At 44.1% G+C, this 21,330-nt stretch overlaps 1 protein-coding gene across 5 annotated transcripts in view; it reads left to right on the top strand.

Moving 5' to 3' along the window:
- Positions 1-21,330, top strand: part of sorcs3a (sortilin related VPS10 domain containing receptor 3a) — a 294,433-nt gene that overhangs the window by 137,550 nt on the left and 135,553 nt on the right. For all 5 annotated transcript variants that reach the window (XM_061830272.1, XM_061830273.1, XM_061830271.1 and 2 more), the window contains one exon: positions 6,343-6,501. In XM_061830272.1, coding sequence (XP_061686256.1) covers positions 6,343-6,501 — 159 coding nt within the window. The remainder of the gene's footprint in view (positions 1-6,342; positions 6,502-21,330) is intronic.

Below are 21,330 nucleotides of genomic sequence, written 5' to 3'. Positions count from 1 at the left end.
CTGTTCACTGGGAAAACTCCAGTCCACATTGGTTAACGGGTTAGAGCTCGTTTTGAAAGGGGCAAGAGCCCCATAAAAGCGTTCTGGCAATGCTTTTGTTCCACCCAATCCATCATACATATGCCTGATGAGTGGCTCAACATTTTAATTGATCAGATTCGATATTTTAGTCACAGGCTCAACAGGAGCTCGAGTGGATCTGGACTTATTGATGGTTACTAAGTATTTTCTGTTGGATTAATATGAGTAGGACCAGAGATTGAACCCACAAACTGTAAATGGTTGAACAAAAAGCAATCACTTTTGATGAGAGGAAACACAACTTCAATGACCACAATGGATGGACCACATAGATGTGATGACAGCATTTCAGCTAGACCAATATATGACATTTTACATTTTTACATACACATACAAAGTTGTCATGGCTGTTTTTCCCTTTGCAACTTCGACTAAAATGCTCATATTAAAGTCTGTGCATTACAAAAACACAGTAACCTTCATTTGGCTGTTACTCTGGTTGATCACTCTGAGCTCTGCTCCTCCCTGTTTATTTTTCACCCCAATCATCAGATCGCACCTTGACTTTCGCACCTTTACTTGACAATATCTGTGCACTGTGGTGCAACAGAGCAATAAAATGATGAACTATCAGAAACTCCAAAGGAATAGACAAGGTTAACATTGTACCAACGTCCCAGTCACAATGGGTGAAAGGAAGTAGCGATGGCAATCAGACGAGGGAGAGTAGTATAATCATCAATTGGCAATATACAATTTATTACACTGTTTCTTATGATCATAATCCACAATGAATAACATAATCAAAGTGCAATGCAGTTTTTACCGTTTTTTGGTGCATTTTATGTTGCTCACCACACACATAAAACCAAATCACTTGCATGCTAAGAGAGATGTTAGAGCAAAAGTAACGGACAAACAGCCTTTAGCTTTGAGTGGATGTGTAAATTTTTACATTTTGCCTGCGGGGTGTAATGAACCATGACCACCTGGTTCCAAAGCTCAAATGCTCACAAATGACCTGTTGCCTCCCCACTAAGTACAGGAGATGAGAAGGACTGAGCAGCAAATTTTGCATTAAAGTTTTTTTTTTTCTTCAGCCAGGCGACTGATAAAAATATGCAAATGTTTTGAGTCATATCTTTACTGAGGATGCATCTGACAGTACTGCATCTGACAGTATTTATTATTTTTTTTTGACTGGTGGCCGGGTGTGCACCCATGGGCTCACCAGGGCACAGTTCAAAAGGGTGCCATGGGTCCCTCTTCCCACGGGCTTACCACCTGGAGGATGGGCCATAGGGGTGTGACTCTGAGCTGGTCAATGGCCGAAGGGGATCTGATCCCCAGCTACAGAAATTGGCTCTAGGGATCTGTAATGTCACGTCTCTGCGAGGGAAGGAGCCCGAACTGATGTGTGAGGTTGATCATTTCCGACAAGATATAGTTGGGCTCTCCTCCACGCACAGCTTGGGCTCTGGTACCAGTCCTCTTGAGAGGGATTGGACTCTCTTCTACTATGGAGTTTCCCATGGTGAGAGGCTCCAAGCAGGTGTGGGTATACTTATTTCCCCTCCTCTCGGCACCTGTACATTGAGGTTCAAACCGGATGAAAGGGTAGCCTTCCTCCACCTTTGGGTGGGGCGACAGCAGTTTAAAGTACCCACACTTTTTGTGGTCCTGGGAGGGGGTCCTATAGAGTGCTGCTGCAGGGGACTACAACATTTTGCTGGGAGACTTTAATGCTCATGTGGGGAATGACAATGAAACCTGGAAGTGCATCATTTGAATGAACGGCCCTCAGATCAGAACACGTGTGGTGTTCTGTTATTGGAATTCTGTGCTCACCATGGATTGTCCATAGCGAACACCATGTTCAAGTATGAGGGTGTCCTCGTGCGCTATCAACAGGACATGCTAGGTCACAGTTCAAGGATCGACTTTGTTGTCATGTCGTAGGATTTGCTGTCACATGTCGTGGACACTCATGTGAAGAGAGGGACGGAGCTGTCAACAGATCACCAGCTGACGGTTAGTTGGATCCGTTGGTGACGGAAGATGCCAGTCTCCTAGGAATGTCTGGCAGAATATCATCAAAACTCAACTCCCACCTCGCATAATTCACACACATGTCGGGTGAGGCGTGGGACATTGAGTCAGAGTCAACCATTTCAATAATGCTGAGAACAACTGTATGGGGGGAGTGCCCACCACAGAATTCCACCCTCATTTCACCCGTATCAGAAAATGCTCATCATTATTATTTTTTTCATTTTATTGTGCGGTCGACATTGTCATGGCCAGAACTCGCGGCTGAACCCAAATGCACGACTCACGAGGCTTAGTACCAGTTTGGGAAGAGACTATATTCCCTCCAAAGTCCAAATACCGGTAAGCAGTCCGCGAAGGCAGCAGTAGTAGATTCGGCAGGCATAAGAGGAAGGTCAATAACGGGTCGGGGTTTGGTACACTGGATAGCAAGAGCAGAAACAAGGAGTTGCGGGAATGTGACATGGGATCAACGATCTGGAAAAGACCAGACCGCACGTATGGTCATAAATACGTAGGATGTAATTATGTAGATGAGACACCGGTGCTGGAAGGAGCACATGCGCACCACATCGGGGATCAGTACAGTCATAACTGGACCGGCACAGCCATGACACTACCCATCCCCCTAATGGCCGGCCCCGGACAGCCCAGGAGCATCAGGATGTGCTGTGTGAAAGTCCTTAATGAGGGAGGAGTCGACCACGATCCGGGAAGGAATCCAAGAGTGCTCCTCGGGGCTGGTCGGACACCACGTCGGAGGGGAGGCCATGCAGTCAGCTTGGAGAACCGGTCTACTGGAAATGTTATGTTGAGCGTCTGGGTGCGGTGACTTATTTTGCATAGAAACATCCATTAGCATCATACGCGTTCCCGAGGTGTTAAGTTTTGAAGGTCACTAGACCCATACTGCTGATGAACCGAGGATTTAGGAGATTGGTGTCAGAGCTGAAATTGATGAAAGCCATAGCCGTGTAAAACCATCCACCTGAACTTAATGTCACACGAATGAGGGCTCGAGCCGAACAAGTCAAGGCGTGGTTAAGACTCACCGTCTTGGACACTCTGAGTGCGGGTCCCGCTGGCTTGGGGGGCCAGCGTGCCACGAGTTGGCCCGTCTGTCCACAATAGAAACAGAGACCCTCCTGCCGGTGTCATTCCCATTCCTCGGGTGACAGATGAATGTCTTCCACTTGCATGGGTTCTTCCACGTCGGGAGGAACCTGTTGCGGCGTGGTGGGTGGTCTGAGGCTCTGTCGAGCGTTAACCCGTCGTGCGTTGTCCTGTTCTTGATTTACAAGCCTTTGATGGATTTTCAGGGCGAGCGTGATGAGGGGGTCTAGGTCCGTTGGCAGGTCCACTGGGATTAGTCGATCCTTGATCGCAGGCGACAACCCCTGGAAAAAGGCATCTGGGTGCGCCCTCTCATTCCACTGGCTCTCAGCCGCCAGAATGCAGAACTTGATTGCATAATCCGAGACTCTGCATTGCCCCTGCTGGAGCGTGATCAGCGATGTGCCTGCCTCGCGTTAAGGGGATGCGTAGTGGAACACTTGTGCCATGGCTGTGACGAAGAACGCCCACGTTTGGCATGTATCTGTGCCACAGGTGCATTCCATGGCAGCCCCGGCTTCCGCCCTTCCCATCAGGTGGGAGATCACGAATGCAATCCTGGAGCGGTCAGTGGGAAGGGCGGCGGACTGCAACTCGAAGTGCAACTCACACTGATGAAGGGCTTAATATTGCCTGAGTCCCCAGAAAACCGCTGCGGGCGAGAGAGCGGTAAGCACAAGGCTCTCTGAGCCTCAGCGACATGTGCGGGACTAGGCTCGGGAGTACGTAGACCTACCACGGCAGCGGGTGTGTCCAGGTTGGCGCTGGCTCCACTGGACAAGGGGACAAGGAGTTAACCTGAGCCTTCACCTCCTGCAGTTGGCAGCCAATCATTTGGATGGCTCCTTTGTGTTCGGTAAGGTGTCTACCTTGAACCTGAAGGGCGTTGCGAACCAGATCCGAGTCAGCTGAGTCCATTTTTTGGCCAGATCGTTCTGTCATGGCCAGAACTCACGGCTGAACCCAAATCCATGACTCGCGAGGCTTAGTAGGAATTTGTGAAGAGACTTTATTTGATCCAAAGTCCAAATACCGATAAGCAGCCTACGAAAGCAGCAGTACTAGATTCGGCAGGCGTAAGAGGAAGGTCAATAATGGGCTGAGGTTTGGTACACGGGATAGCAAGAGCATGAAACAAGGAGTTGAGGGAACGTGACATGGGATCAACGATCTGGCAAAGATCAGAAGGTATGCGCGACCATAAATACATGGGACGAAATTATGTAAATGAGACACCAGTGCGCCCATCTGCTCCTATCACACATGTCTCGGGTGAGGCGGGGGACATTGAGTCACCATTTCAATAATGCTGAGCACAACTGTATAGAGGGAGTGCCCAACACAGAATTACACGTTGGGCGACTGCTCAATTCACCCGTATCTGAAACTGCTTATCATTATCGGGGCGCCATAAAACCGCCTGACCTTAGTCTCTACAAGTGTAGCGTTTAGACATACTGTTGATATACTTCTAGAACAAATCTATTCTAATACCTGGGTCCCACCAGCCAGCTTGTGGGTGTTGCTGACAGCCTCACATTGTTGTTGCACAATTGAAGCACATCTGAATCACCTCCTGTTTCCCTTCAAAGAGAGTTCTTCCTCACTTGCTGGAACAAGTACAGCTGTACAGTGTGCGCGGGCTTCCTGCATTACCGTACTTGTTCGGCTGACGTACAAATGTCCGCATAGATACATGTGCAGTTCACCTACTGCCTGGAACACAGCAACAATGTCGAGGTGGATGTGACACTAACAACTGCACAAAAAGTTTATTCAGGTATGTTTTTACATTATGGTCACCTGGAAAACTCTTTGCACTACAGTCCACATTGGTTAATGGGTAACAGCTCATTTTAAAAGGGGCAAAATCTCCAGTAAAAGCATTCTGGCGATGCTTTTGTTCCACCCAATACGTCAAGAGCATGGCTCAAAATTTAAATTGATCAGATTTGATAGGTTAGTCACAGCCTCCCATAAAGTCTTCCCAGTAACTAATATGTAGTTGCACTGATAACATTATATTAGCTCATGTAAGAAATGTGTTTCTTGGCCAGACCTGAAAATATATGCTTTTGTCATTTTAATCAAACAAAAATAACTCGCTGAGATGCTAGTAACTGTAACAGAGTTCAACCACAACTGTAACAGAGTTCTGTACATAAACTAAATATCCATCCATCCATTTTCCAAAGTGCTTATCCTCACAATGATTATACTGTCCTTAAAAGAGATTTGTACCAGTACCTATATGACATTCATAACGTTGTTCATGCAGAAATAAATGTTGTGATTCCATAACCTTGCTGAATAATGTTCAGTAAATACAGATATTGTAGAATGTTTATAGTGTATACCACAACAAAACATTTTTCGTTTTTCTGCTATTTAATTAAAATGACCTAATTTTATAGAAGGAATATGATACTAAAAATCAAAATGAGTGCAGCCTCTCTGTCATCGGAATAAGCTATTCCAGTGTCATTTTTGTTAAATTACTTGGAAGGGTCATTCAGTGGCCAGAAGGTGGAAGAACTCGTTAGAATGTTTGCCTCACAATTCTAAGGACCAGGGTTAAAATTTTGGTACCTGTATGGTGTTTGCATGTTCTCCCCATGTCTGTTTGGGTTTTCCCTGGGCACTGCAGTTTTTTCCCACATTCCAAAAACATGGATTGATTGAAGACTCTTGAAAAAAAAATGTCCTTAGGTGTTTTTGTGACTGTGGTTTGTCTCTATGTGCTCAGCGATTGGCTGGCAACCAGTTCAGGGTGTACCATGCTTCCTGCCTGATGATCACGGGGATATGCTCGGACACTCATACAACCCTTGTGAGGATAAGCAGTTAAGAAAATGTATGTACGTATGTACGTACGTGCGTGCGTGCGGCAGCTGAGCCCAGGTCAATAGCCTGGCCATGTCCCTGACAGGATGGATGGATCATAGAGATGTTTCCAAGTATTGATCTGATGTGTGCCCAAGCCTATCCTTTTCTACTGATATTGCTTCTGCTTTATTTATTTTGCCATGTCTGCCAACTTTTCATATTCCACCACACTGACACCACTCAAATATGTATATCTGTTCTCTTAAACAGCAATAAAACAAAAATATATAAAAATCACACCATGACTATTGTGTTTTCCCCCCTCGGTCTCAGATTATGGTGTTGACTGATCCTGAGTTTGAGAGCAGTGTGCTGATCAGCTCTGATGAAGGAGCCAGCTATCAGAAGTACCGCCTAACTTTTTACATCCTAAGCCTATTATTCCACCCGACTGAGGAAGACTGGGCCTTAGCTTACAGTCACGATCAAAAGGTAAGTTTGAGCTAGATTTGATCTTGTTTACTGATGTGCCACAATGACATATAAGTGATTAAAACTTTTGATAATCATTACACTCACTTTTGTTTGATTTCTTTTAATTTTTAAAAATAAAATTTTAGCTTGATGTCTGTTTGGATGTTTCAATAATCAAGCCAACTTTAGGCCATCAAAAATCCCTATGTCAATAAAGAGGACAGTTGAGCCATGGACTCTATGAAATGAAAAGATACCCAGTTACCAAGCAACCTACAACTCGAGCTACAATTTCCCCTGATTAATGAGACTTACCTACTCCTCAGTTGCCAAGATGAAAATGTGCAGACCCCACTTGAAAGGATGGCAGTTTTAAAAGGTTTAAACTGGTTCCATTCCAATTATTTTGTTTGTTTGTGTTTTCTTTGTTGTTTATTGACAAGTGGTTGAAGATGGATTTAGGTGAAAAAACTTAAGGAAAATACAAGTATGGATGTAAATACACAAGCATTTTACTAAAAAGAACAACAAACTATTGAACAATTACCGCAGAATTACCCAAAAATGTCAAAAGTCAATGGTGCACAAAATACATAGGTATCGTGGAAGATATAAAAAAAAACTTACCATTTTATAAACACATGCTGCCATCTAGAGGGTATGAGAGAACATTATACTTTTATTCCAATATGCTACTACCACTGAGAGATTATAAGAAAGGTTTACACTTTCGTTCTAACACAAGACCTCCGACTCGATGTTATGAAAAGGTGTTGCCTACACTTTCATTGTAACATGACCAGGGTACATATGACTGCATATATGTAGTTGTGCTTGTAAGTGTATATACCCTGTCAGAATTTGTTATATTGTTCATCCATCTTTCTTGATTGTTTATGCATTGTCACGTGGTGGGGGGAGTTGTTTTAACAGGGACACCCAGACTTCCTTTTCCCCAGCCACTTCATCCAGGTCTTCCAGAGTGATTCCAAGGCATTTCCAGGCCAGGTGAGAGAACTAGTCTCTCCAGAATCTCCTTTGTCAACCCCTGGGTTTCCTTCTGTTGAGACTTGCCCGGAACACCCCACCAGGGAGGCATTCAGGAGGCATCTAAATCAGATGCCCCAACCATCCCATCTGGCTCCTCTCAATGCAGAAAAGCACCAGCTCTACTCTGAGCCCATCCTTGATGACCTATCTATCAGGGAGAGCTCCTTCTTTACTACAACAAACAGATACAAAGTCTGCATCACTGTAGACGCTACACACGGGTCAGATGCATTTGAAATTTACATCATTATTTAGACACATTGGCAGTAAAAGAAAAGGTACCAGAAGATGACTACTTCTGGTCCACTAATTTCCATTTCCCCTGAATCTGTCATCTGCAGACTGCCTCCACATACTCAGAGCAGTTAAAAATATTTTCTTCATCTTTATCAATCAGTAAAAAGCTTACACATATTGTATGTAATTGTTCTCCTCATTCCTCTCATAGTGTGACGAGCATGATACATGGGGTAGGACCTGAGGCAGTGACATCATTTTCAATGGTAGTTTAATTCCAGGCAGAGGTCATACACAGGTAAACAGTCCAAAAAGGCAGAGCACAGAAACATGTGGCAAAAAGGCTGTGTCCAAAAATCATGAAATGAGGTCGCTACGCAAGAACAAGACTTGACTTAGCAATGGTGACACAGGAACGCTGGGATGTTGTAAAGAAGTAAGTACGCCCACAAGAAGCACAAATACGCACACACACTAATGGAGTCTCATACAACAAACTGGCAACGAGTGATACAACACATCAGGCTTAAATACATGGTATAATTAAAGCCAATGAAGTGCAGGTAAGAAGCACTGCTGGAGGCATCTGAGCACAGGGCAGTAACCTGGCTACACCCCTGGGAGAACCCCCCTCCCGAGCCGTGTATCCCAGACACAACAAAACAAACAAGAAATAAAACACCAACCAGGAGCCAGAGGAAGGGGGTAAGGTGGAGAGCACAAACCCCCACCTCACTCTGGCCGTCCAGGCCACCTAAAGCAAGGAGCTTGGCTAAGCAGTTCAGGAGGTCAACTTGGACACCAAGCACCACGGTGCTCCATGCCTGCTGAGGCGGATGTCCGTGAAGAGGGTCTCAATGGCAAAGCACGATCCACTGAGGAACAGGTGACATCTGTGGCCAAATTACCATTAAGACAGATGCTGGAGACGACGCCTGCTGGTGCTTGCTGGTCAACCAACGCTGATGGGTGATTGAGAGGCGACAGTTGCTGCTGCCGGTCAAGCACCGCCAAGGCATGGTCGAGAGGCCTTGGCTGCTGGTCGTACACCACCGCGGCATGGTTGAGAGGCAGTGGGTGCTGGTCAAGCACTGCCGAGGAATGATTGAGAGGTGGCTGCTGCTAGTTGAGTAACTCTGAGGCATGGTTGAGAGGCAGTGGATGCTGCTGGTCGAGCGCCAGCAAGGCAGGAGCGAGAGACGGATCAGGGTCAGGCTCTGCATAAGCAGGAGCGCGAGGTGACTCATGGTCAGTCTCCGCTGAGGCATAAGCAAGAGGCAGGTCGGAGCTACGCTCTGCCAAGGCAGAAGCAAGGGGTGGACAGCACGGGTTGGGCGGTGCTGGAACAAAGATCATGGTGGACGTTGCAGGTTGTGCGCTGATGAGACATGAGCACGTGGTGGATGGCACGGTCTAGGCACAACTGGAACAAGAGGACGTGGTGGACATTGCGGGTCAAGTACTCATGAGACATGAGCACGTAGTGAACGGCATGCGCCAGGTGTTGATGGAACATGAGCACATGGTGGACGCTGCAGGCCAAGCGGTGATGAGACATGTGCACTTGGTGGATGCCAAGGTATGGGCGCCACCACTGAACCAAGAGCTGGCAACTAGTGATCCAACACACTAGACTTAAATTATTGGTATAGTTAGAGCCAATGAGGTGCAGGTAAGGAGCTGCTGCCGGAGGCAGTTGCACACAAGGTAGTGGCTTGGCCACCCCCGTGAAACATAGCCTCTATACATCATTTTCATGTTCAGCTTGGAATAGCTTGTGGCTCATACTTTTCAGACTGTATCACTGAATTTAATCAGCAGTGTGTTGGCGTTAGGGTTTGGAAAAGTGTGACATATAGTTCTTGCATGGATGACTGACTTAGTGTACAACATCAAAATCCACGATGCAACAAATTGAATGGTGTAAGCTGTTTTGTTGTAATTGTTGAGTCCCTATTATGGTTAGAAAAATCAGGTCAGTTGCTTCCTTGAGCATATTTATACATTTTTAGATTATGAATTGAGACTGACCTTCAGAGACTCTTATGTTCTTTCAGTGAGAAAATTTTGGAAACAACTGATGTAACGTGTAGTTGGCTTCTGAAAATTAACCCTAAATTTGAGTGCCAAGTGAACTTTGTTTTTTCCACAATCTGATGTGAAGGAAAGAAACACAAACTGGAATGCTTTTTCAATTTATGTTTTATAATATGCATATATGATTTAAGATAGGTGGCAGGGTGGATCAGCTGGTAAAGCGTTGGCCTCACAGTTCTGAGGTGCTGAGGAACTCCACCCGCCTGTGTGGAGTTTGCATGTTCTCCCCGTGGCTGCGTGGTTTTCCTCTGGGCACTCCGGTTTCCTCCCAGATTCCAAAAAGATGCAACATGAATTAGGCACTCTGAATTGCCCCGAGGTGTGATTGTGAGTGCCGCTGTTTGTCTCAATGTGCCCTGCGATTGGCTGGCAACCAGTTCAGGGTGTACCCCCCTCCTGCCTGTTGACAGCTGGGATAGGCTCCAGCACTCCCCGCGACCCTTGTGAGGATAAGCACCGAAGAAAATGGATGGATGCATAGTTTATTTTATTTTTGAGTAAAGTCCATTTCTGGGTCAAAAGACAGAAGTCAAAAGACATCTGGGTCAAATTTATGTCATAAATTTGAGACAACTTTGATAATTACAGTGCCTTGTTTAAGTATTTGGCCCCTTAAACTTTTCTACCTTTCGCCACATTTCAGGCTTCAAACATAAAGATATAAAATATTTTTTTGTCAAGAATCAACAACAAGTGGGACACAATCGTGAAGTGCAAGAAAATTTATTGGATATTTTAAACTTTAACAAATAAAAACCTGAAAAGTGGGGCGTGCAATATTATTCGGCCCCCTTGAATTAATATTTGGTAGCGCCACCTTTGGCTGCACTTACAGCTGCAAGTCACTTGGGGTATTTCTGTATAAGTTTTGCATATCGAGAGACTGAAATTCTTGCACATTCTTCCTTGTAAAATAGCTCAAGCTCAGTGAGGTTGGATGGAGAGCGTTTGTGAACAGCAGTCTTCAGCTCTGCCCACAGATTCTTGATTCAGGTCTGGACTTTGGCGTGGCCATTCTAACACCTGGAAACATTTATTTGTGAACCAATCCATTGTAGATATGGCTTTATGTTTTGGATCATTGTTCTGTTGGAAGGTAAATCTCCGCCCAGTCTCAGGTCTTTTGCAGATTCCAACAGGTTTTCTTCTAGAATGGTCCTGTATTTGGCTCCATTCACCTTCCCATCAATTTTAACCATATTCCCTGTCCCTGCTGAAGAAAATCAGGCCCAAACCATGAGGCTGCCACCACCATGTTTGACAGTGGGGATGATGTGTGTGATGAGCTGTGTTGCTTTTACGCCAAACATATTGTTTTGCATTGTGGCCAAAAAGTTTGATTTTGATTTCATCTGACCAGAGCACTTTCTTCCGCATGTTTGGTGTGTCTCCCAGGTGGCTTGTGACGAACTTTAAATGAGACTTTTTATGGATATCTTTGAGAAATGCCTTTCTGTCATGAGCAAGACTTGGCCAAGAGGGGAGTGGCCACGCCACTGCTCTGGGCGGTGACACCTGTCACCGCTCATAGCTGTTTCACATTGGGACTGTAATTAGACAAGCATTTAAGTTGGACTTTTTGTCACTGGCTATTGCCAGTTTGTTGCCTTGCGTTAGTGAGTTGCATTCACTTCCTGTGGGACTCTCCGCTTCTACGCGTAAGTTAGAGTAACCCTGGTTACAGCAATTCTGTGCCCTTTTGTTTGTTCCTGTCCTCTTGAGTTGTTAGTTTGCCCCATAGTCATCAGACCTTGCTGAATGTTTTTTGGATCCTGCCTAGCCTAGCATTTCTGTACCTCTGCCTTGTCGCACTGCTACACTGTGTATGACCCAGTTTCCAGAATAAACTACATTGAATATTATGCCTCTGCCTTGAAGTCCTACATTTGGGTCCGCCCCCATACCAGAGGTTCGTGACATTTCTTCTTACCACTCTTCCAGAAAGGCCAGAATTGTGCAGTGTACGACTGATTGTTGTCCTACGGACAGACTCTCCCACCTCAGCCGTAGATCTCTGCAGTTCATCCAGAGTGATCATGGGCCTCTTGGCTGCATCTCTGATTTAGTCTTCTCCTTGTTCCAGGTGAATGTTTAGAGGGACAGCCAGTTCTTGGTATATTTGCAGTGGTCTGATACTCCTTCCATTTCAGTATGATTGATTGCACAGTGCTCCTTGAGATGTTTAAAGCTTGGGAAATCTTTTGTATCCAAATGCGGCTTTAAACTTCTCCATAACAGTATCTCGGACCCTCCTGGTGTGTTCCTTGGTCTTCATGATGCTCTCTGCAGTTTAAACATAACCCTGAGACTATCACAGAGCAGGCGCATTATGTTTACACACAGGTGGATTCTGTTTATCACCATCAGTCAACATTGGATCATTCAGAGATCCTCACTGAACATCTGGAGTGAGTTTTCTGCACTGAAAGTATCGAGGCCAAATAATATTGCACGCCCCACTTTTCAGTTTTTTTTTATTTATTACAAAAGTATAAAATGTCCAATAAATTTTGTTCCACTTCATGATTGTGCCCCACTTGTTGTTGATTCTTGACTAAAAATATTAATCTCATATCTTTATGTTTGAAGCCCAAAATATGGTGAAAGGTTGAAAAGTTCTTTCACAAGGCACTGTAGTTTCCCAGGTGAGCCTAAAGAAAAGGAAACTGATTTAAGGAGGATCAGCCATATGATTAGGAATGTCAGTTTTTAAGCATAATGGGGTAAAAAGAATACTTTTTTTCTGCTCATGAAAAGCATGCAATCATTCTGGGAAGGAATGAAAACACTATGAAATTTAAGAAAACAAATTCCTTGTGGTAAAAAATTTGTGTGTGACTCTGGAAACCAAATTTGTTTGTGGTGATGAAGGCATATTAAAGAAGGATTGTGTCAGGCAAATGGATAATATTCCGGGAGCATCTGTTCAAAAGCCACTTACGAGCAGAAGGTATTTGAAGCCTTTGATGTCTATGGCCTCTCATTACATTTTAATGCAGGATCCTCCAAAGGCTATCAGTCCTGCCTAATGCTGAATTTCAGAACCACAAGATAATGTCAAGATTCCAGAAATACTTTGTTCAAATAATCTTTTTTTTTTCACTTATTAATGAAGTTGTACTTTGGGTGGTCCCGGTGAATTGAGAACTGGATGGTTGGTGGCTGACCAAGTCAAGCCAAATTTTCATGTTCATTTTGATGGTTTGGAACCAAGACTTTTCATTCTCAAGGCATTTACAGGTAACTCCAGATTGTCTTTGATCATCCTGGATCTAATCATTGGCTGAGCCTTTGCCATTCTGGTTCTTTTCCATTTTCTGCCACGTCTCCGGTTTTGCTCTCCATTTTCAAGAATTAGAGATAATTTTAGCTGAACAGCCTGCATTTTTTTCACCTCCTTATAAGGTTTCCTCTCTCCAATCAAACTTTTGTTCAAACTTTGCTGTTCTTCTGAACAATGTGTTGAACAATCGAATTTTCTTGGGCTTTCACGGAGAAATGGATGTTCAAAGGTGCTGGCTTCGTCCTTAAATAGTATGCACCTGATTCACACCTGTTTTCCACAAAATTGATGACCTCACTGATTGAATGCCACACTGTTATTTGTAAACACACCCCTTTCAACAAATTGTCCAATTTCAAATCCTTAAGAGTGAGTATATCATGAATGCTGGGTCCTGTTGGTTTTCTGAGAATTTACCGTAACTACTGGTAACTCGTCTGACTTGTAGCAATAAAAAATACGTACTGAAAATGTGGATTCATCTGGTTAGTCATATTTTCACATTGCTATTATTTTGAACACTACTCTATGTGAAGTGCTCAACCCTTGCTAACATCCTGTCGCCTCACTCTTCCCTCTTCTTCCCTCTCATTCATGCACAAATATTCTGTTTTACTACAGCTAATCCTGATTCCTCTCCTTTCCAGTGCATGCCTCCACCTTTCTAATAATTCCTCCACCTGCTCCATCCTTTCACAGCAGATAACAATGTCATCCGCATACATCATGGTCCATGAGGATTCCAGTCTAACCTCATCTTTCAGCCTCTACATCACCACTGCAAACAGGAAGGGTCTCAGGGCTGAGCCCCGATATAGTCCCAGCTCCACTTTAAATTCCTCTGTCACACCTACATCAACCCTCACCACTGTTGTCCAGCTCTCATTCATCTCCAAGAAATTGTTAGCTAACTCTTCCTTTAAAATAACCCCTATCCCATTTCTCTTCTCATCTAAATAACGTGATTTAAACCCTGCCCCTAACTTTCTAGCCTTACTTCCTTTCCACCTAGTCTTCAAGACACAATATATCAACCTTACTCCTAATCATCATCATGTCACGTCATTGTCCCAACATTCAGTTCTTGGCTCTCTCCTTTCCTCCTCTCTTTCTGCTCAAGTTCCAACTTTCCACCTCTCAGTTGTCTTAGCCCAAAGTAGCTGAATGGAATGTGGTATGGAATTATTTGGATGGATGCTCATACAGTATTTGTTTGCCACCATTTTAAGAAAGATGCTCTTCCTGATGCAAGCATTTGCATTTATCTTGGCTTGGGACTGGCCTACAGTTTGCACTGTTTTGTGCCCCCAGGGCTCTGGATTAAGCATTTAACTCATGTAATTGTACTTAAAATTATTGATCTTAAAATTTGTTAAGGCAATTACTTCTTTCACATGGTACATGGAAACATGAAATTCAATGAGAGTCCATCTTGACAGACAGGATTTTTTTTCTCCATTTGACAGGTGACAGATGACTTGTTTAAAAAAAAGTAACAAAATCCAAGTGAATATGAAAGCAATTAATTATGATCATGATCAAAAAGTAAACGAGGAAGCTGTTCTAAAAAATGCGTGACATGGTTTTCTCCCAATGAAAAATAATTATAGCATACAGTTTGCACCTTGTTTTTAGACCCTTGTTAAATAGATTTTTTTTGAGAAGTCTGTCAAGTCTCACTGAAATGAGCAACTGTTCACACCATTCCCTGTCATGTTGAAGCGCAAGTGTGGTTTAGTTGCCAGCTTGGGAACTTGGTAGCTACTGTATCTTTATCATGTATTCCCCCCTTTTTCGCAACTCTTCTTCCAAAAAGTAACTACAGAAAAACAATTTTGAGTGTTATTGGAGACTTGTGGATTCTTGAGCCTCCCTCCCACTGGATTTCGTTCCAAGAGATATTTAATATTGTAGCGTCACTGGGAGGTAGGAGACGCTCCCAGCCTGCTTTGTGCCACTGGGGATGTGAATTGTTATGATTTTGACGTTGCATCATAACATACAGGACTCTGTGGATGTGAATGGTTTTGATTTTGATGAGGCATCGTGACTGGTGACATGCCTGCACTTGTCATTGTGTGTGTGTGTGTGTGGTGGAGGAATAAAAGCTTGTTTTTCTGCTGATAAACTAAAAGTACAATTGTTCCTCACTGCCTAGTGAGCGTCACATTGGTGGTGGAATTTGGATAACAGGATGGCAGCCACAAGTGAGGAAATAGAAGAATTAATCTTGAACTCACAGATAGAGGAAGACAATGGTGCACATTGAGCAGAATGGAAGAGGCAAGCCCTCCCTGATGGTGTACCCTCGAGATCGATGAGCAGAAGCAAACAACCAGAGAGGGCCCCAAGAAGAGGCGACAAGGAACTCACCACGCCAAGAGCACAACCAAAGGTGGGTCCTTGAAGAGGCAACAAGAAACTGCCCCACGGTAACCGAACAGCATGGCGAGCCGCGTACGGGCTCCAACCAAAGTCATGGAGAGGCTGAGTCTGAGTGGAATCACCAAACTGCCACGCTACAGCAGGAAACGACCACTGAAGATATCCCTCATTCAGGTCCACATGGCAGAACGGTTTAAAGCAGACATGTCCAAAGTCCGGCCCCCGGGCCAATTGCGGCCCGTGGACAATTTTTTACCGGCCCGCGGCCTCTATCATGAAATCAATAATATGCGGCCCGCCAGCACTGTTGACCACAGTATAAAATACATGTGTACAAAAAGCTATTTTTCATTTCACCAGAAGATGGCAGTAGCCCTGTGGCCGCACTCTGGCCGCCGTGACCCTTGACCTTGCGTGATCGTTTCAGCCCAGCCCATTTCTAACATGGCGTCTGTAAACAAAAAAAGGAAAGTTGACCGCGAGGGCCGCCGCTTCCAGGACAAGTGGAAATTTTAGTATTTTTTCACTGAAATATGAAACAACTGTGTCTGCCTAATTTGCCAAGAGACTGTGGCTGTTTTCAAGGAATTCAACATCAAGAGGCACTACCAGACGAAACATGCTAGCTACGACAAGCTAACTGGGAACAAACGCGGTGAAAAAGTGAAGCAACTGGAAGCTGTTTTAACGGCACAGCAAAGCTTTTTCACAAGAGTCCGTGAGTGGTAAGCCAACTGTATTCACACATCAAAGCCTTTCGGACCAAGCTGCTACTTTTCCAAAGACACCTGTCACAGGCGCAGCCCAATACCGCACATTTCCCGTCGCTGCAGGAAATTGTGACCAGTTTTCCACAGATCAATATCAGTGCGCAAATGACAAAGTATGCAGCAGACATCTCATCTCTGGTTGAGGAGTTTCAGCAGCGCTTTCGGGACTTTGCAGCTATTGAAAAGGAGATCACGCTTTTTTCCTCTCCTTTCTCCGTGGACCCTGATGACGCTCCAGACCACCTGCAACTGGAGCTCATTGAGCTGCAGTGTGACGCCGAGCATCGCAGTCGGCACCAACAGCTCCCTCTTGTCAACTTCTACCGCCAGCTGGATGAAGGCAGGTTCCAAGCAATTCGGACATTTGCTAAGAAAATGCTGAGCTTGTTTGGCTCCACATACATGTGCGAGAAGACATTCTCCGTTATGAACATCAACAAGAGCCGCATGAGGACGAGACTGAGTGACTCTCACCTGCGTGACGTCTTGCGCATCAAAACCACTGCTCTTGAGCCAGACATGGACTACATACTGCAGTCAAGATCCCAGTATCACCCTTCACATTAGTGCAGGCAAGAACTTTGTTAAGTCCTCTGAGTTGAATAAATTCTTAAATCTCAGTTAATTAATTTTTTTGTGATGGTCAAAATCACAGTTTGAATATGCAGTGATCATTGTTTTGTTTTCAGCACTTTTCCTACAGTGAGCATATAATAGTGAATAATATGTAATGTTTCACATGAACTTAGATATCCTTTATAGTTTTCTTAATTTTTTGTGGTTTGTGATTTCGGTAAAAACCTAAATGTAAAAAAAAATGTAAAAGTAAAAGTATGCCATTTGTAATTAAATTAAAAAAAATCCCAAAAAGTTAATTTGTATTTAATGTTAATGGTTCAAAGAATGTCAGGCTAAATAGTCGGCCCCCACACATTTTCACCTTACCAAATCTGGCCCTCTTTGCAAAAAGTTTGGACACCCCTGGTTTAAAGGTGGTCCTATACTTCTTAAGTCAGAAGGCAAGGCACTGCAGATTCTCACAGACCTTCAATCACACAAGAGACGTAACAGGGAAGCCTTGAGGGGACCCTGCGACAGCTATGATGCTTTTTGCCAAGTTTCCACCGGACTCCGGCAGCAACATCACAACAAAGAGGGACTACACATTGGACACTACAGTTGCTGAGGAGAGCTAACTGGCTAGGTGGGGGCTGTGTAGCATCGCATCTCCTATGGATGTCCATTTTGGACAGTGTCTTTCGTATAGTAGTCATGAACACTGACCTTAAATGAGGCAAGCGGGGCCTGCAGGTATGAAGAGGTTGTTCCAGGTTCTTTTGTGACTGCCTAGATGAGTCGTCGCACCCTTAGAATAATTGTATTTGGTCGTCCATTCCTGGGGAGGTTTGCCACTGTTGCCAGTTGTCTCCGTTTGTGGATAATGGGTCTGACAATGGTTTGTTGGAGCCCCATAGCAATGGAAATGTCCAGACTGATGGAGTACACGTTTTTTGTAATTTTTTCTTGAATTTCTTTGGATCGTGCCCAAATCCACTGGTGATTGAGATCTTGTAGCCGAATACAGGTTCTCTGACACATTCTCTATTTAAGTGATTTATTGATTCAACAAGTATGGTGGTCATCAGCTTTAGGCGTGGCTTGTAAAACTGAACTCACCACATTTGTGGTGAGTTATGGTGACAATGATTTAACAAGGTGATGGGTCCAGATCATGGCGCTCATGAGGGAATGCGGAACAATTGCATTTCACATCTGTAAGCAGAAACAGCTTACATTGCCTTGCACTCTGTCTGTGGAGATAGGTCATTACTGACGATGTTGTACACACTCACAGTGTCACATCTAAACTAAAATTATCACATGACAGCAAAGAGAATAGCATAACTAGCAAATAATGCAACAAAAAAACAACAAAATTGACTCAAAACATGCACTTTAAACGCTATTTACATGCTCCCAGCCTGCATTGCTGCATCCTGGGGTGGCATGAAGGACATCAATACTGGAAAGATGAAACCAGTGAGAGAGTAAACCCTGTATTAATCAAACAAATAATTTAACAAAATCCAGTATCTTGACTTTCACTAAATGAAGAGCTACATTTGGAGAATTCAGAAATTATATGAATTATATATTGAAAAAAATTTATATACTATAGTTTTATATAAAAAAAGAAAGGTATGCTCGCCATTGACCTCGGCTCTTTCTGACGGCCTTGATTAAAAAAAAAAGAATACACTGTATGTATGTTGTCTTAATAACTGCAGCATATTTCTCTTACCTGGCTATGATGATAATCTAAGATTAACATTATGCAGTATTTATACAGGGGTCTCATTTGTTATCTGTTCCATGTCTGAGAAGCAGCAAAATGATCAGGGACACACAACACATGGTAATGCACAGCACTACTTACCGATGTATGTGTGCAAGACTCCAAATAACGAGTCTCGCATGCCAGTTTGTGGGTCAAGTTTTACATTTTGGGCATCAAAAATAATTTTAAAACCTAGACTGCAAAGCAGTTTTACTGCATAGACGGTCACAAAGATGGAAGCAAGCAGTGGCATACAGTGAAGAAAATAAGTATTTGAACACCCTGCGATATTGGAAGTTCTCCCATTTAGAAATCATGGAGGGGTCTGAAATTTTCATCATAGGTGCATGTCCACTGTAAGAGGGATAATCTAAAAAGAAAAATCCAGAAATCCCAAGGTATGATTTTTTTTAATTTATTAGTGTGAAACAGCTGCAAATAAGTATTTGAACACCTGTCTATCAGCTAGAATTCTGAACCTGCCTATAAAAGTCCACTTCCACTACATGCATTATTCTAAATCAGATGCATCTGTGTGAGGCCGTTAGCTGCATAAAAACACCTGTCCACCCCATACAATCAGTAAGACTCAAACTTGTAACATGGCCAAGACCAAAGAGCTGTCCAAAGACACCAGTGACAAAATTTTACAACTCCACAGAGCTGGAAAGGGGTACAGAGAAATTGCCAAGCAGCTTGGTGATAAAAGGTCCACTGTTGGAACAATCATGAGAAAATGGAAGAAGCTAAACATGAGAGTCAATCTCAATCGGAGGGGATCCCCGTGCATGATGTCACCTCGTGGGTCTCAATAATCCTTAGAAAGGTGAGGACTACATCACAGGACTTGGTCAATGACCTGAAAAGAGCTGGGACCACCGTTTCCAAGGTTACTGTTTGTAATGCACTAAGACGTCATGGTTTGAAATCATGCATGGCACGCAAGGTTCCTCTGCTTAAACCAGCACATGTCAAGGCCCGTCTTAAGTTTGCCAATGACCATTTGGATGACACAGAGGAGTCATGCAAATGCAGCCCTATGGGGGCACAAACATGTGCAATCTGTAGGCCGGTCCCAAGCCCGTATAAATGCAGAGGGTTGCATCAGGAAGGGCATCCAGCGTAAAAACTGTGACAAACAAATATGAGCGTTCATCTAAAGAATCCCATACCAGATCGGTCGTGGCCCGGGTTAACAACGCCCGCCCCCGGCGCTGCTAACCTGCAGGGCGTCGGTGGAAACTCAGCGACTGTGGGTCGAAGACAAAGAAGAGGAGGAAACCAGATCCAGGGTCAGAAGAAAAAGAAGAATGCACAGAGCCTACAACTGAGTGTAGGGACTTTGAATGTTGGGACTATGACAGGAAAAGCTCAGGAGTTGGTTGACATGATGATTAGGAGAAAGGTTGATATTCTGTGCATCCAAGAGAGCAGGTGGAAAGGAAGTAAGGCTAGAAGTTTAGGAGCAGGGTTTAAATTATTCTACCATGGAGTTGATGGGAAGAGAAATGGAGTAGGGGTTCTTTTAAAGGAAAAGCTGGCTAAGAATGTCTTGGAGGTGAAAAGAGTATCAGATCAAGTGATGAGACTAAAATTTGAAATTGAGGGTGTTATGTATAATGTGGTTAGCGGCTATGCCTCACAGGTAGGATGTGACCTAGAGTTGAAAGAGAAATTCTGGAAGGAACTAGATGAAGTAGTTCTGAGCATCCCAGACAGCGAGAGAGTTGTGATTGGTGCAGATTGTAATGGATATATTGGTAAAGGAAACAGGGGCGATGAAGAAGTGATGGTTAAGTACGGCATCCAGGAAAGGAACTTTGGGGGACAGATGGTGGTGGACTTTGCAAAAAGGATGGAGATGGCTGTAGTGAACACTTATTTCCAAAAGAGGGAGGAACATATAGTGACCTACAAGAGCGGTGGTAGAAGCACGCAGGTTGATTATATTTTGTGCAGACGATGTAATCTGAAGGAGGTTACTGACTGTAAAGTACTGGATCGGGGAGAGTGTAGCTCGACCAGCATAGGGTGGTGGTGTGTAGGATGACTCTGGTGGTGGGTAGGAAGATTAAGAAGACAAAGATAGAGCAGAGAACCATGTGATGGAAGCTGAGAAAGGAAGAATGTTGTACGGCCTTTTGGAAAGAGGTGAGACAGGCTCTCGATGGACAGCAGAAGCTCCCGGAAGACTGGACAACGACAGCCAAGGTAATCAGAGAGACAGGCAGGAGAGTACTTGGTGTGTCTTTTGGTAGGAAAGGGGAGAAGGAGACTTGGTGGTGGAACCCCAAAATACAAGGAGTCATACAAGGAAAGAGATTAGCAAAGAAGAAGTGGGATACTGAGAGGACTGAGGAGAGGCGAAAGGAGTACATCGAGATGCGACGTAGGGCAAAGGTAGAGGTGGCAAAGGCTAAACAAGAGGCATATGAAGACATGTACACCAGGTTGGACACGAAAGAAGGAGAAAAGGATCTCCACAGGTTGGCCAGACAGAGGGATAGAGATCGGAAGGATGTGCAGCAGGTAAGGGTGATTAAGGATAGAGATGGAAATGTGTTGAGTGGTGCCGGTAGTGTGTTAAATAGATGGAAAGAATACTTTGAGAAGTTGATGAATGAAGAAAATGAGAGAGAAGGAAGAGTTAAGAGGCAAGTGTGAAGGACCAGGAAGTGGCAGTGATT

This window comes from Syngnathoides biaculeatus, chromosome 9 (genome assembly GCF_019802595.1).
Source record: "Syngnathoides biaculeatus isolate LvHL_M chromosome 9, ASM1980259v1, whole genome shotgun sequence".
Classification (NCBI taxonomy): Eukaryota; Metazoa; Chordata; class Actinopteri; order Syngnathiformes; family Syngnathidae; genus Syngnathoides; species Syngnathoides biaculeatus.
The sequence above is the reverse complement of the archived record's forward strand: the minus strand, read 5'-3'. Positions and strand labels throughout refer to the sequence as shown.